The sequence below is a fragment of the Pleurodeles waltl genome, chromosome 12, assembly GCF_031143425.1.
Source record: "Pleurodeles waltl isolate 20211129_DDA chromosome 12, aPleWal1.hap1.20221129, whole genome shotgun sequence".
Lineage (NCBI taxonomy): Eukaryota > Metazoa > Chordata > Amphibia > Caudata > Salamandridae > Pleurodeles > Pleurodeles waltl.
The window spans coordinates 532475630-532489829 of NC_090451.1; the positions used below are offsets into that span (position 1 = coordinate 532475630).

A 14200-nucleotide genomic window follows, 5' to 3' on the forward strand; every position below is an offset into this window, starting at 1 on the left:
CTCTGTCCAAGCAAGAACCCTCACTCTAGTCAGGGTAAGTCACGCACAATCCAAAATCAGCCTGTGCTCACCCTCCGGTAGCTTGGCACGAGCAGTCAGGCTTAACTTAGAAGGCAATGTGTAAAGCATTTGTGCAATAAATCATACAACACCATAGCATAACACCACAAAAATACACCACACAGTGTTTAGAAAAATATATAATATTTATCTGGGTATCTTCAGGTCAAAACGATCAAAGTTGCAATATGAATTTGTAAAGATATCACTGAAAAGTGATATAAAGTGTCTTAAGTCTTTAGAAAGTAAACAAAGTCTCTTTCAAACACAAAGTACCTGGTTTCTGGTGGAAAATCTCCTCAGAGGGCCACAGGAGAAGAGGTACGTGGAAAACTGGTGTGTGCGTCGATTTCTCCTCAGCCCACACGGACTTGCGTCGTTATTTTCCACGCGGGGAGTCGTGCGTCGTTTTCTGGCACGCGGACAGTCTCTTTCTGTGGTTCGCGGGGAGTACCAGATGTCCCGGGCCTGTGCGTGGATTTTCCTGCTTGTTTTCCGGCTGCGCGTCGTTCTGCGGGGCTGCGCTTCGAAGTTTCGATCTCACGGCAGGCGTTGCGTCGATTTTTCCTGGGGAGTCGGGCGGCGTTGTCCTTGCGAGGCTGTGCATCAAAGTTTTGATCTCACGGCAGGCGTCGCGTCGATTTCTCCTGGGAAGTCGGGCGGCATTGTCCTTGCGAGGCCGTGCATCAAAGTTTCGATCTCACGGCAGGCGTTGCGTCGATTTCTCCTGGGAAGTCGGGCGGCGTTGTCCTTGCGAGGCCGTGCGTCAAAGTTTCGGTCGTCCCGAAGGCGTATCATCGATCAGCGTCGGTGTGTGGCATTTTTCTTGCCGCGGAACAAGCTGTGCGTCGAAAAGTTCGGCGCACGGAGCGTCCAAGAGGAAGAGAGAAGTCTTTTTGGTCCTGAGACTTCAGGGAACAGGAGGCAAGCTCTATCCAAGCCCTTGGAGAGCCCTTTTACAGCCAGAGAAGAGTTCCGCAAGGCAGCAGGCCAACAGCAAGGCAGCAGTCCTTTGTAGAAAAGCAGACAGGTGAGTCCTTTGAGCAGCCAGGCAGTTCTTCTTGGCAGGATGTAGTTTCTGGTTCAGGTTTCTTCTCCAGCAAGTGTCTGATGAGGTAGGGCAGAGGCCCTGTTTTATACTAAGTTGTGCCTTTGAAGTGGGGGTGACTTCAAAGAGTGTCTAAGAAATGCACCAAGCCCCCTTTCAGTTCAATCCTGTCTGCCAGAGTCCCAGTAGGGGGTGTGGCAGTCCTTTGTGTGAGGGCAGGCCCTCCACCTTCCCAGCCCAGGAAGACCCATTCAAAATGCAGATGTATGCAAGTGAGGCTGAGTACCCTGTGTTTGGGGTGTGTCTGAGTGAATGCACAAGGAGCTGTCAACTAAACCTAGCCAGACGTGGATTGATGGGCACAACAAGATTTTAGTGCAAAGAAATGCTCACTTTCTAAAAGTGGCATTTCTAGAATAGTAATATTAAATCCGACTTCACCAGTCAGCAGGACTTTATATTACCATTCTGGCCATACTAAATATGACCTTCCTGCTCCTTTCAGATCAGCAGCTGCCACTTCAACAGTGTATGAGGGCAGCCCCAAGGTTAGCCTATGAAGGGAGCAGGCCTCACAGTAGTGTAAAAACGAATTTAGGAGTTTTACACTACCAGGACATATAACTACACAGGTACATGTCCTGCCTTTTACCTTTTACCCTGCTCTAGGGGTTACCTAGGGCACACATTAGGGATGACTTATATGTAGAAAAAGGGGAGTTCTAGGCTTGGCAAGTACTTTTAAATGCCAAGTCGAAGTGGCAGTGAAACTGCACACACAGGCCTTGCAATGGCAGGCCTGAGACAGGGTTAAGGGGCTACTGAAGTGGGTGGCACAACCAGTGCTGCAGGCCCACTAGCAGCATTTAATCTACAGGCCCTAGGCACATATAGTGCACTCTACTAGGGACTTATAAGTAAATTAAATAGCCAATCATGGATAAACCAATCAATAGTACCATTTACACAGAGAGCATATGCACTTTAGCACTGGTTAGCAGTGGTAAAGTGCCCAGAGGTCAAAAGCCAACAACAACAGGTCAGAAAAAATAGGAGGAAGTAGGCAAAAAGTTTGGGGATGTCCCTGACAAAAAGCCAGGTCCAACAAAGAGGTAAATGCAAAAAGGTTTACAAACATCAAAAATTCAGGTAATCCTCTCCAAGATCCAATTTCCAAATAAGACCCTTTACAACCCAAGACATAACTTGGGCCGAATCATATAAACATTTTTGTGTCAGTCGTAAATTATGTAGGTGGAAAATTGATTTGTTTGTTGTAAATTGTGTTCTATTAGAATTATATTGCATATGCAATATATTGCTTTATTGGTGCCGAAGTTATGTCAATCAATAACAATTTGCATAGTAAATTCAAATAAAATACTTAATTTTTATCACTGACAAATACAAAAATTGTTGAGAAGGAAATGCACTGGGTGTGGCATATTCAAAATACTTGTATATACTTTTATGAGATAATAGCTGGTATCGCATTTTATTGTCATCTACATAATGGACCTAATTGGTTTATGTTCCTCGATGTCCATTATTATTTTAATGTTGTGTAACCTGATTTTATTATTGTGGTGTTTTTAATTAATCCAATAAGAAATTGGCTGGTGACTGAAAAAAGGTCGTATACACATGAAATTAAATATACCCACTTTTGTATTTTTTTATTCCACAGTAAGAGCTGCAAAAGGCAAATTCGCTCTACACAAGTTAAGATAAAATTTGTAAATGACCTATCTTAGTTACTGTTGTCAAAACTGTCCTGCATCTTATCTAAATGTGCTCTGAACCTTAATGTCTAGAGTCACACATTTCCAGGTGGAGACAGCCTCACCCGGAGCCTGCTAAAGACTCTTCCCATCTCAGTCTCATATAAAGGAGCAGTGATTTGTATTAGTGTGTTCAGAGACATTGATTGTTTACAAACGTATGGCTTGGGTTGAAGAATATCTTGCCTGGCTGGACTGCATCTCATTAGGTCTCACTGAACAAGGCGGCTTCCAGAATTTGCCATTTGCTATGATTATATAGTCACTGTCCATTCATTTCTGCACTGCAATTTATAATCATTTTCTGACACTAATAATCAGTCACTTGAGTTGGTAGGCACTCTAGAACCAACTCCCAATTATGATTTCCGATTGCAATCTACCAAAAATGTAATATTTCATACTTGACAAAAACACTATTTGCAAGTCATCTGAAATAAATATTGCTTATATGCCTTTGTTTTATAAAATGTGGGTGGTAACCAAAAATGGTGGCATAAACTAGGTATCTTGCATGCAAGCAATTGTAAAATAAATGCACAGATTCATGGAGTATATCTTGCAGGTTGGCATCATAACTTCATAAAACACCGACCTGACAATGTTTTGTCGCTTCAGACACTCTTTCATGGGGGCCTAAAAGACAACACACCTGATTGAGCTTTGCTTGTTGATGGTGGGCTATTAGTGCAGAAAACACTCTTGGACTGGCCCTGTCAGCTGCCAAAATTACGCAGCTCAGCATGGTTATGGGTAATCCCGAATACAGTCAGAGCATCGGCTAAAACATGGATACTAGTGACACTAATGATCTTCAGTACTTTCAATTACACTGTGCTCTATGGAAATAGGTGCTGTATGAGTCGCACATACCCAAGCCGGATCCATGGGGCAGATTTGAACGAGTATGGAGTTCAAACCCTCCTCCAAAACCTTCAGTCAGCTGTGCTTGCAAGGGATTCTGGGAGTTGTATGTGACGATTCCTGAGCAGATGAAAGCTGCTTTCAGCAAAGCCGCTGCAAAGGAAAACAGTGACTTCAAAAACATTTATACCTACAGAGCAGAGGGAAGAGTACTGTTCATGTGATGCCAAGCAGGTCTTCAAACACCGCCATACACGAATAGAGAGCAACCCCGGCTCCCTTCCGAGGTCGATCACACCTTCAAACACATGGACACATCATCAGCTTTAAGAAGAGCTTTGACGCCCCCACCCCAACTTCCAAACCAGAACAGTACAAGGAAACGCTCACCCACCCCAGGGCACCCAGACCTTCCTGCACGCAATCATTAACAGCAAAGCAAAGCACTCATGAATACTCAAAAAAGATCACACCCTCACCCTCAAACATCTAAACGATGGCACAACGAAGCAACACTCACAAACGGTGGGCAGACCTTCACACCCAGGCACATCCACATGCGAGAGCAATGCTTACCAATATGTTCTACTTTCATCGAAGGATTAGCAGCTCATGCACAATGTCTCAGCTGTATAACCTAGTCTACTGGAAGGATGACGAGACCTGAATCCTACCTATTGACAGTCCTTACTGGATAAGAAAAATAAACGGCAACACTCACCCAAAGACAAATACACCAGGAAAAACCTGGAGAATGGCATTGATAAGGATGGCGAACACTCCGTTTACGATGAAAGAGCTTAAAACCTGAACACTTAAAAACTAGCCCATGCAAACTTCTCCTAGCAAACAATGCCCATGCTTCCAAATGCGTGCACACTGGAATGACTGAGAGCAACAATGTCTTCCAAGGAGGTCCAGACCTTCAAGAATCTTGACAAAGGTAGAACCAAAGGCCCCATTCAATGAAAAGGGACGACATTCTCAAACTCCCGAGCAATACGAATGCATGGGGACATGGCCACTCTCACTCAAGATTGTCAAAATCCTCCCTATGCGCTGAATATCACAGACCTAAGCCATGAGGGAAATCACGACTCTGCCACTCTTTGTCACCCAGGTCACAAGAAAGGTGGATGCGAGCGCCAATAAAAACTGTTCCCCAACGCCACCACCATCTCTGCAACAGGACATTAATCTGTGAATGTCCTTGAAGAATAGGACAAACACATGGGCACCAGTGCAGAAAGGGTACGGTAGATTAATACCTGTAGTGCCTTCCAATTCTACAGATCAAAAAAGGATCTATATATCTGTAGTGCACTAAGAACTGTCAAATTCAAGCAATCAAATGTGATTTATTTCACTCACTCCGTTCACTACAGTCTCTAAAATGTGATTCTATATTTCCAATCGCATGAAACGCCCAATCCTAGAGCTAAGAACATTTATTTTGTTGTCAGTCTCTTAGTTATCCAATTATGCAGATTTAAAGCTCTCTTCACTAGTGTTCCTTAATACAATTGTATATTACTCATTTGTCACCAAGAAAATCATATCAGCAAAACAAATACCAATAACATTATTTAGTTATTTCCTGTTTTTAACTATTTTTTAAAGTGCTATCCCTTGCAATACAACACCAAATAAACTGTTATAGACATATGCTGCCCTCTCTTGTATGGTGATATGCAAGATAGTGAAAAAGGAAAAACATGCATATCATAATGTAAGGCAGGGCACTAAACTTTTCAGTACGAGGGCCACATCAGATATTTCACAAATATTCACGGGCCAAAACAAATCAGAGTGTCTACCCACCTCCCAACCAATACCATGTGTCTCTCGCCTCTCTCACTACCCAGGCCTGTGTGCCAGCACCCCTCCCAACTCTTCTCATGACGCCCACCTCCATATTTACTCTCCATTCACCCCATCCATCATTCGTCCATCACGCCTTACGACTGTCCCTAACACTGCCCCTCTTTCGTTTAGCCGTCTTCTCAACTCTACCTTTGCATCCTTCCCATCAGGCCTACTTACCCGTCCACGCTTTCAACCTCCAACCACCTTTACTACCCCCCTCTCCAGTCTTCTTCCACTCTTACACCCAGCTCTCCCATCACATTTACCACTCCCACCTGCCTGCATCTACCAATATCCCTTCCCATCCACCACTCTCCCTTTATACTACTGCTGCTCACAGGCTTTCAGACCACTACTCACGTACTTTTTATCGCTGTGATCAGAAAATACATCCTCGTCACAGCGGCTGCAGGGCTCAGGGAGCCGCACGCGAGTCAGCAGATACCACGTCCTTCAGAGCCAGCAGCCCTTAGGCCTTTAGGGGCAACACCAACTTCAGGCAGCAGACCCCATGCACAAACTCCGTAGGTATCCCTTTAACAATGGGGCCCCATGGAAAAAAATACTGCTGGACCTCTGAGATCAGGCCTGCTTCTAGCATGGAGGCCGGGTGGGCCAGGCCCTCCCAATCATGGCAGAAGAGGCCATAGAGAACGCACATGTTAAGTGCTTCCTTCATGTTGGGATGGCCAAACGTTATGATGTTGTTTCACTTTAATTATCAGACAGGGTCAAGAAGAAACCTCTAGCACACACTTAAGGTGCATTCAATTTTACAATTACTGTTTTAGGTATGCACTCATGAGGGGAAAAATACTGACATTAGGTGATTTTCCCTATTGTTGTAGTCGCTCAGACATTAAAATACTCATCATACCAGTAAGAAAAAACGGCCAAGTTGCAACTCTATCTCATGTCTGAGGCGACCATTAGTTGCGTGGAATGAGCTGGGGGACTGGGCAGAAGTGGGGGTTTACCTGTCAAAGGTGCAGCAGGTGCAGTGGCCCCAGGGCCTATGGCTGTGAGCACCACAGTTATTGGTGTTTCTGTGGGAGTTCTGAGAGTGTTTATGTGTTTTAGTCTGTGTACGTAGCACCCAGGAATATACTGTTGGATGGTGCATGCATTCAACTATTTAGATAGCAGAAGTGCATGCCTCATTGGATGAGCAGCCATGATGGAATTATAAATGTCTGCCCATTACCTAAGAATTAGGTCCTGGCTTGCTCCATCACAACCGTGACCGATATCCCGCCTGCTGCATTGCAAGTGCAATTGTATATAATAAATGGAATCTTGGTCAAGTTTGTGAAGGAGTAACCGGTCCATTGAACTCTACACCTGGTTCTTAATGTGGAGCTACAATACCTACAAGAGTATGCGTATCTGTCTGTTCTCTTCCAGATGCCTTAGTGAAGTACATAACTGTGTTAGCTCAAGTAAAATATTGGGATGGGCTGAATTTATTCTCACCAGTAGGGCAGGGTGACAAATATGAGCTTTTTATAATCTGATATCTTGTTCCAGTACATTGCCAGGTCTTAGTCAAGGCCACTAGAATCATGTAATTTTGTGGCTTTGGTGTTTTCCACAAAATTATGGATTTGCCGCATTTGTTGTATAATTCATAATTTACTGCATAATCTGCAGATTTAAAAAAAACGTTTCTAACTCAAACTGATCAAACATTGCTAGAAATACTGCAATATGTGCTGGGGTGCAGTTCAAGGCCCAGGTTGACTGGTCAGCTTTCTGTTGCTCATTGCTATACGTGGGTGTTAAACCTGCATTAACGAGGTGCAGTTTATGCCAAGACAGTGCTAATAACTGTTAAAAAGACAAAATAATGAAAGAATACTATCACAAAATGTGCCATATTATGCTGTATAATTTGTCTTTTCTTGCCTCATAATTTAGTCAACCCTGCCATATAATTTGGTCTTCACTTACCACATAATTCCAGTGGCCCTGGGTATATTGATCTTACTCTTTGTATTATCACACATACTCACAATTGGACTGATCATAAGCCACTTCAATAAAGGGCTAACACGGGTTATGCAACCTGTCATGATATACACACTGTGGCATTAATGCTAATTATCCAAATTTAGCACAGAACTGAATAATTAATTCCACAGATATATATATATATATATTCACACACAGACATATATGTGTATATAAATATTAATAATTTACAGCTATATCCAAACCAAATACATACAATTGTTAGGTCAAAATTTAATCTATTCATATTTCCTAAATAGCTCTTGTTTACTTTTTACATTTCACTTGGTTTGATAGGCTCGCTGTTACACTGAGAGGTTAGGCAGCTGATGATCCTTGCAAGGAAGCTGCAGAGTTTGTGGTTTCCTCGGCCTTCAGGACCCAAAGCTGCATCACTTACACATCCTGAAAATATATGCTGTTTGCTTGTTTCAAATAGGTTATTGTGTCATTTTATCTATATAATATTGTAAACCCATCCGGTGTTTAATGAACACAGACGACATCGCATACAAGCACCTACCATGTGCATAACACCGTGTTTATGCCCAAGCTTATTTATGTCCAAGCACCTCACACCAGGCTCATAAATGTTGCACATGAAAGCACCCACACCAGAATGGCCATGCCACACACACACACACACACACACACACATAAACCACAGGACATACACACACACAGCACTCACCCTTAATCAAACTGCACATGTGCATATGTAGATCCCACATACAAGAGATACACAAGCAGAACATTTTCACCATTTACAAGCAGAGACTAAAACTGCAAGCCGCACAAAGTTATCAGTGCTTCTTTACCCTTAGCTGTCTCTGCCTAGAATATATATATATATGCAAAAAGAACAGATGATGGACAGAATGCTGAACAATCTAAACATTCACCCCAGTCACAAAGATCTAGGTTTAATCCATCATTCTTTGCTCACCATGCCGCCCAGTTTGGACCCAGCCATATGCAACTCAGTCCTGACTCTGCTCCCCATAGGAACAGTTCTCCCTGGACTGGAAACAAGCATCCTAGGACCGGTTTCAGGGTATCGCCCTTCATCAGCCAAGCTAGCTTGAATCCAGTGGTGCAGTGAGCAAAGGGACCCACGTCTGAGCATACCCTTCCCACTTAGGGTGACAAATGCAAAAAGAACAGATGATGGACGGAATGCTGAACAATGAAAACATTCACCCCCAATCCAACAATCTGGGTTTAATCCATCATTTTTTTGCTCAGCACACCACCCCAGTTTGGGCCCAGCCATAGGCAAATCAGTTTTGACTCTGTTCCCCAGGGGAACAGTCCAGCCTGAACTGCCAAGCCAGGTTCTCCCCTGGACCAGAAACAAGCATCCTAGGACTAGTTTTAGGGTATCACCCTTCATCAGCCAGGCTAGCTTGAATCCAGTGGCAGAGTGAGCACAGGACCCATGTCTGGGCATACCCTTCCCACTTAGGGCAACAAATGCAAAAAGAAGAGATGATGGACAGAATGCTGAACAAGCAAACATTAAACCCAGATCTGTGACTGGGGTGAATGTTTGCTTTGTTACACATTTCGTCCATCATCTGCTCAACTTGTAGAGATGAACATCTCATCCCCAAACTTCCAGCACTAACCTCGTCACAATTCTCTTGTTCTGCACATCAATCTTGTCCAAGGTGAGCTTAGTAGAGAAAAGCATTTTGCTCTGCCACTGACAGCCATTACAGCCAAGACTTCAGACTTGAGACCACATTATTGTCTGGTTGTAGCAGAGCAGTCAAGAAAGATCCTAAAAGGTAGCTCTGACTGGAATTCTTAGAAATTATGCTTTCCTTGTCAGTCAGTCTGATTGAATTGGATGTGGCGTGAGACACTAACAGGAGGAGGAAGAGGCGGAGCTTGTCACCGTTGCTGCCGCTTGCTCACTATTACCGCTGACTCGGCCTCCACTTGCCCCAACCATCTGACCACCGCTTGCCTTACCGCACCCGCCCATAGGGCTCAGCCCACTGCCTGTTGCCGCTCGCAGTGGAGCGGTGCGGTACTGCACTGATAGCACTGCTGACAGCGGCCCGGGTACAGAGGGTGTGCCTTTGTTCTCGGCTGCAGTTGCAGTAGACGCCCCGGACAGAGTGGGCAAAGTGGACAGCAGACAACGGCACTGCGGCTCTTTGGGGTCGTGGCGCTGTGGCAGTGCCCCTTAGCAGTGGCTATTGGTCCTCTGTGCCCTGCGTGTCGAGGAGTTGTGTCGACAGAAGAAGCACCCTGCTTGCCTGATTGCTTCTCTTGGCTGCCCAGGCGGCTTGCTCATTGTCGCCTGCCATCTCTTGCCTCCGCCCACCGCTGAGGCCAACCTGGCCCATTCGCCCAGACCCAGCACAATTTTGGCTTTTGACTGCTCCTGTGTGCTCGTGCCCCTCCCATCCCCCTGTCGGTAGAGGGATCAACCAGGGATTAGAGGCGGCGCAGGACTGTCATAAGAGCGCTATTAGGCCTAGAGACGTCCAGAAGAGTCTAGCGTTTCCCTGGCATAATACCTGACAATACCTGGCATCGCATCATATAGCAACAGCAAGCAACAGCAAGGCTGCAGCCAAGGTGGTCTAGCAGAGTATGGGAGGCACTAGGCCCCCTATAAGCAGGTTGCATCCCGCACTACGGAAGCAGCCAAGCTAGGTCTTGGGGCGGCTTGTGGCCGGGTGAAGCTCCCCCCTTTCAGACTCTCACCTCTTTCCTCCACACACAGACTTGTGCAACCCAATCTAAACACATAACAGGCACATGGAGCAGGTGTGCACGGCTTCCCTCAAATATCCGTGATATAGCACCCAGCTGAGTTCAAAAGAAGAAATATGGGCTCTGGCAAAAACCAGCAGGCAATCACTAACAAGTCACGCAAGAAGCCCACCTCGAAGCTCCTTTCTGCAGATAGCAGAAGAATAATTGTAAATAATATCACCTGGATGGAGTCCCCCTCTCCATGGATTGGTACACTGAAACTGCTTCCCTTCTTGAAAGATCCAATGGCTGTAATATATGCAAACCCAGACGCTGCCTCAGCCCTTCCTAGTCCTATCATCCCACTTAGGAGGAGTATCACAATGGAAACAAGTGGTACAAGTGGTATATATCAAATGCCACCGTCAGCCCCGAAACGTAGAGATCTATCAGCAACTAAACAAGACCTCACATCACACACTTATGTTACCTCTGGTCTTGTAAAAACCGCAGAAACAACAGCACAAGTCCATCGGTCTCTCACAATGACAAACAAAGACATTTATATTCTGTCCTCAACTCATGGTACTGCCCAGGATCCAGCAGCTGCCTATCTTCACCCAGTAACTCCAGTCAGGCATAGCCCGCACACACTGACAAACTTTTTTCTTGTTCTTACTCTCTCTCAAATAACGTTGACCTGATACAAGCCCTAAAAGTCAAAACTATCAATACTGAAGAAACCCATCCTTTGACGTACCTGGGAAGTCCAGTACCAGGTAACACAACCCAAAAAAACGTCAGTACGGTCCTACATTGCATGTGAAATCAAGGGAGTACCATCGCCATCAGAGCTTGAAAAAGGAGACTGTGCGCTGGAAACGTCCCTGTCTACTGCCTAGGGTAATGCAGATCCCCTTTGATATAAGGTCCTTTTCAACACATGACTCACTGCAGTGCACATCTAGGCAGGACCATAAAGAGATGTGCCCAATCTTCAGCAAACCTCCTCCCCCTTGCGGGTAAATGACCAAGCTAGTTGGAAAGACTCAATCCAAGTACTTAATCATGCACATAATCAAGAATCACATACGCCATAGTGGTGGGACAGCCTACTTGCAACCGCCAATCATCCACTGGAAACTTCCAGTCAGATAAGCTGAATACACAGATCGACATCAAGAACCTAGTGGCAAAGCAAATAGCAGGAAAAAAATAAAAAAATTGAGATTCTATCATCCCTAATAGTGAAACCTCCGGCAGGTTTCACAACAAACCAAGAGCAATACCCCTGCAGCCCAATCATTGATAAACTAGCGGTACTCCCAGATATACTGTCAAACATCTTAAAATATTTACAGCCCACCAGTAAACATGAATTAATAATGACATTATCATCTGTAAGCTCCCCCCAAAACTTGAAGTGAATCTCACCCAACACAAGCTGACTCAGGATTCACAAATGCCCACTACCAGATCAACCTAGCCACCCATTTATGCCCCAAGGAAGCCTCACCGGAAGCGCCAATGCCAAACAGCAACATATCCTCCCCTCCACAACTAACTAAAAGACAATGCAAACGTCTAAGAAAAGCCAGGAAGAAACAAACTGAACATAAGGATGGAACAAGCAAAACAATATACCCAATATTTCTTAAACAACCTGATAACCTTGCCTCAAAGAAGGCCGAAAAAGACTCTAGCATACAGGAATGCAGCCCTGTCTCTGATCTGGCAGAACTATCTCTGTCAGTCTCAACATCAGCTGCTACCACTCTCCCGAATGTGAAACAGCTCAGCAACAAGCACAGTCCTGCTCCAGCCCACCCCCAGACTTGGGGCGTATTAGGTTTGCGACAGGATCACAAATCGACAGCTCAGTCTCAGTCTTGTGCCATCCGGCTGGAACCACATAGAATAAACTTAAAACACATGATTAGAGACCAAGACAATACTGACAATCAAATTGCATTCGTTGAAAAAGGGCAATACCCCCCTCACAACGCCATCCAGGACAAATTCGACTTGCAGAATACAACCAAGCAGGGTCAGAAATCGCTGCAGGCTCACATCTCTCCTCCAGCTCTCTGGCAGGAGCCAAGCAATGCAACCACAACTAAACAACTCAGATGCCTTCCTCCGGACAATTTTTCTGACCAACAAGCCAATACCAGATTAAAAATCACAAATCCACTGGCTCCTGACTATACACCTGGCCAAAGCCCCAACCCACCAACGTGGATGTTTCAAGAGTTAACACAGTGAAACAAGAAATTGGCCTTCCTTTAAACAGCAGGCTAATAGTGAATGCAGGAACCTACGGCCGCTCGGTTGTGGTAAGGCCAATAATAGTACTACCCAAGATCCAACTCCGTATATAGCCACTCCTCTCCAGCTTAACCAGAGCCCTTCAAGCCGAGCCCCATGCAAACCAGGTAGAGCGTCAAATACTGAAGCTCTCAGCCTCTGTCCCAGCTCTTCTCTACCCCTTAAAACATCAAGAACAGCACCGGCTCAAAAAGCATCATCACTGCAACAACACCTTTAAGTCATGAGGAATCCCACCTTAAATTTTGACTCCAACCACACTACGGTTCACATGGGCATCATGACATCCTCAATAGAGGGAATATAATGAGGCTCTTAAAATAAAATACACCCTATCCAGCAACCACTCTTACCAAATACTCGCCCTAAAGTCCTCCCTACATGTGCACTCCCAGGTCCCGGCTAATGTGGGTTTTATAGAGTCAACGAGCTTGAAGACCCTATGCTGGTCATTCAACATAATAGTAGCCTTATCTTTATCTGGAAAGCTGCAGATTCTAGATAGCCTCAAGAACCACAGACATATATTGGATGCTTGGGAAGGTTTCAGACAGAAAATACTGGACCAGCACTCTTCCCGCAATCTACCACAGCCAGCTTGGCGATTCAGTCAAATCACTCCTGCCTGCCTCTCGAAATCAGGCTACCTTCTTAAAACAGCTTAAAGGCATGTCCAGGCAACCAGCACCTTTGGGAACAACTGAAGATCCCAAAAAAAGAATATAAAAGACAAATATGGAAAGATAAGGCTGAATTGCAAGAGGATTTTCTGGTTTAAAATAATACACGCCGCAAAAGGGAAAAACCCCAGGAAATTTTGGGAAATCATCAATCACCTAAACACTAGAGGGAAAAACAACTCACACATCCCCGAAAATGACTGGGTGAGCTACCTCAAGACAATCTTTTCAATGAAATTCCAACCCTGTGGAAATACTCCTCAATTACCATCATGGACTCCTGAAAGGGGAAACATTCTCCTGCTGGAAGATGGAGAGATAACTGACCTCACTCTGTCCACTAACAGGACATACTGAGCACTCCTTAAGGCTCGCCGGGAAGGAGCCCCTGGACCAAATGGCCTTCCACAAGCTTTTTCAGGGAAGAAACAGTCTTCTAGTCAGAAGTGCTGGCCTCCCTATACCACGAAGCAAGACTGGGAGGAGTCATCCCAGAGAGCTGGCGAGGCTCTATAACTAATCCTATCTTCAAGGGAGGCAACAGAAACAACCCAGGTGACTACAGGTTAATTGCCTTCATTGATGTTGAAGCAAAAAATGTAGCCTCCTTGCTCCTTGACGAATTAACAGCACAGTCAGAAAAACATAATATTATTCCACCCAACCAAGCAGGCTTCAGGAAAGTGGTGGGCACTACGACGAATATCCTAATAACTGCCTTTCTCATAGAGCAGAGCAGACAGCGACATAGGAAACTACATTTTGGCTTTATTGATTTCAAGGCTGCCTTCGACCGAGTGAACAGACATCTGCTCCTCCTCCTGAATGCTATAATCTCTTTATACTCTGAT

General features: G+C 45.0%; 1 protein-coding gene across 4 annotated transcripts in view; it reads right to left on the reverse strand.

Annotated features, from left to right (window-relative positions):
• The window catches only part of FCSK (fucose kinase), a 579999-nt gene that overhangs the window by 52888 nt on the left and 512911 nt on the right, over window positions 1-14200 (reverse strand). For all 4 annotated transcript variants that reach the window (XM_069217519.1, XM_069217520.1, XM_069217522.1 and 1 more), the window contains one exon: window positions 3763-3906. In XM_069217519.1, the coding sequence (XP_069073620.1) occupies window positions 3763-3906 (144 nt within the window). The remainder of the gene's footprint in view (window positions 1-3762; window positions 3907-14200) is intronic.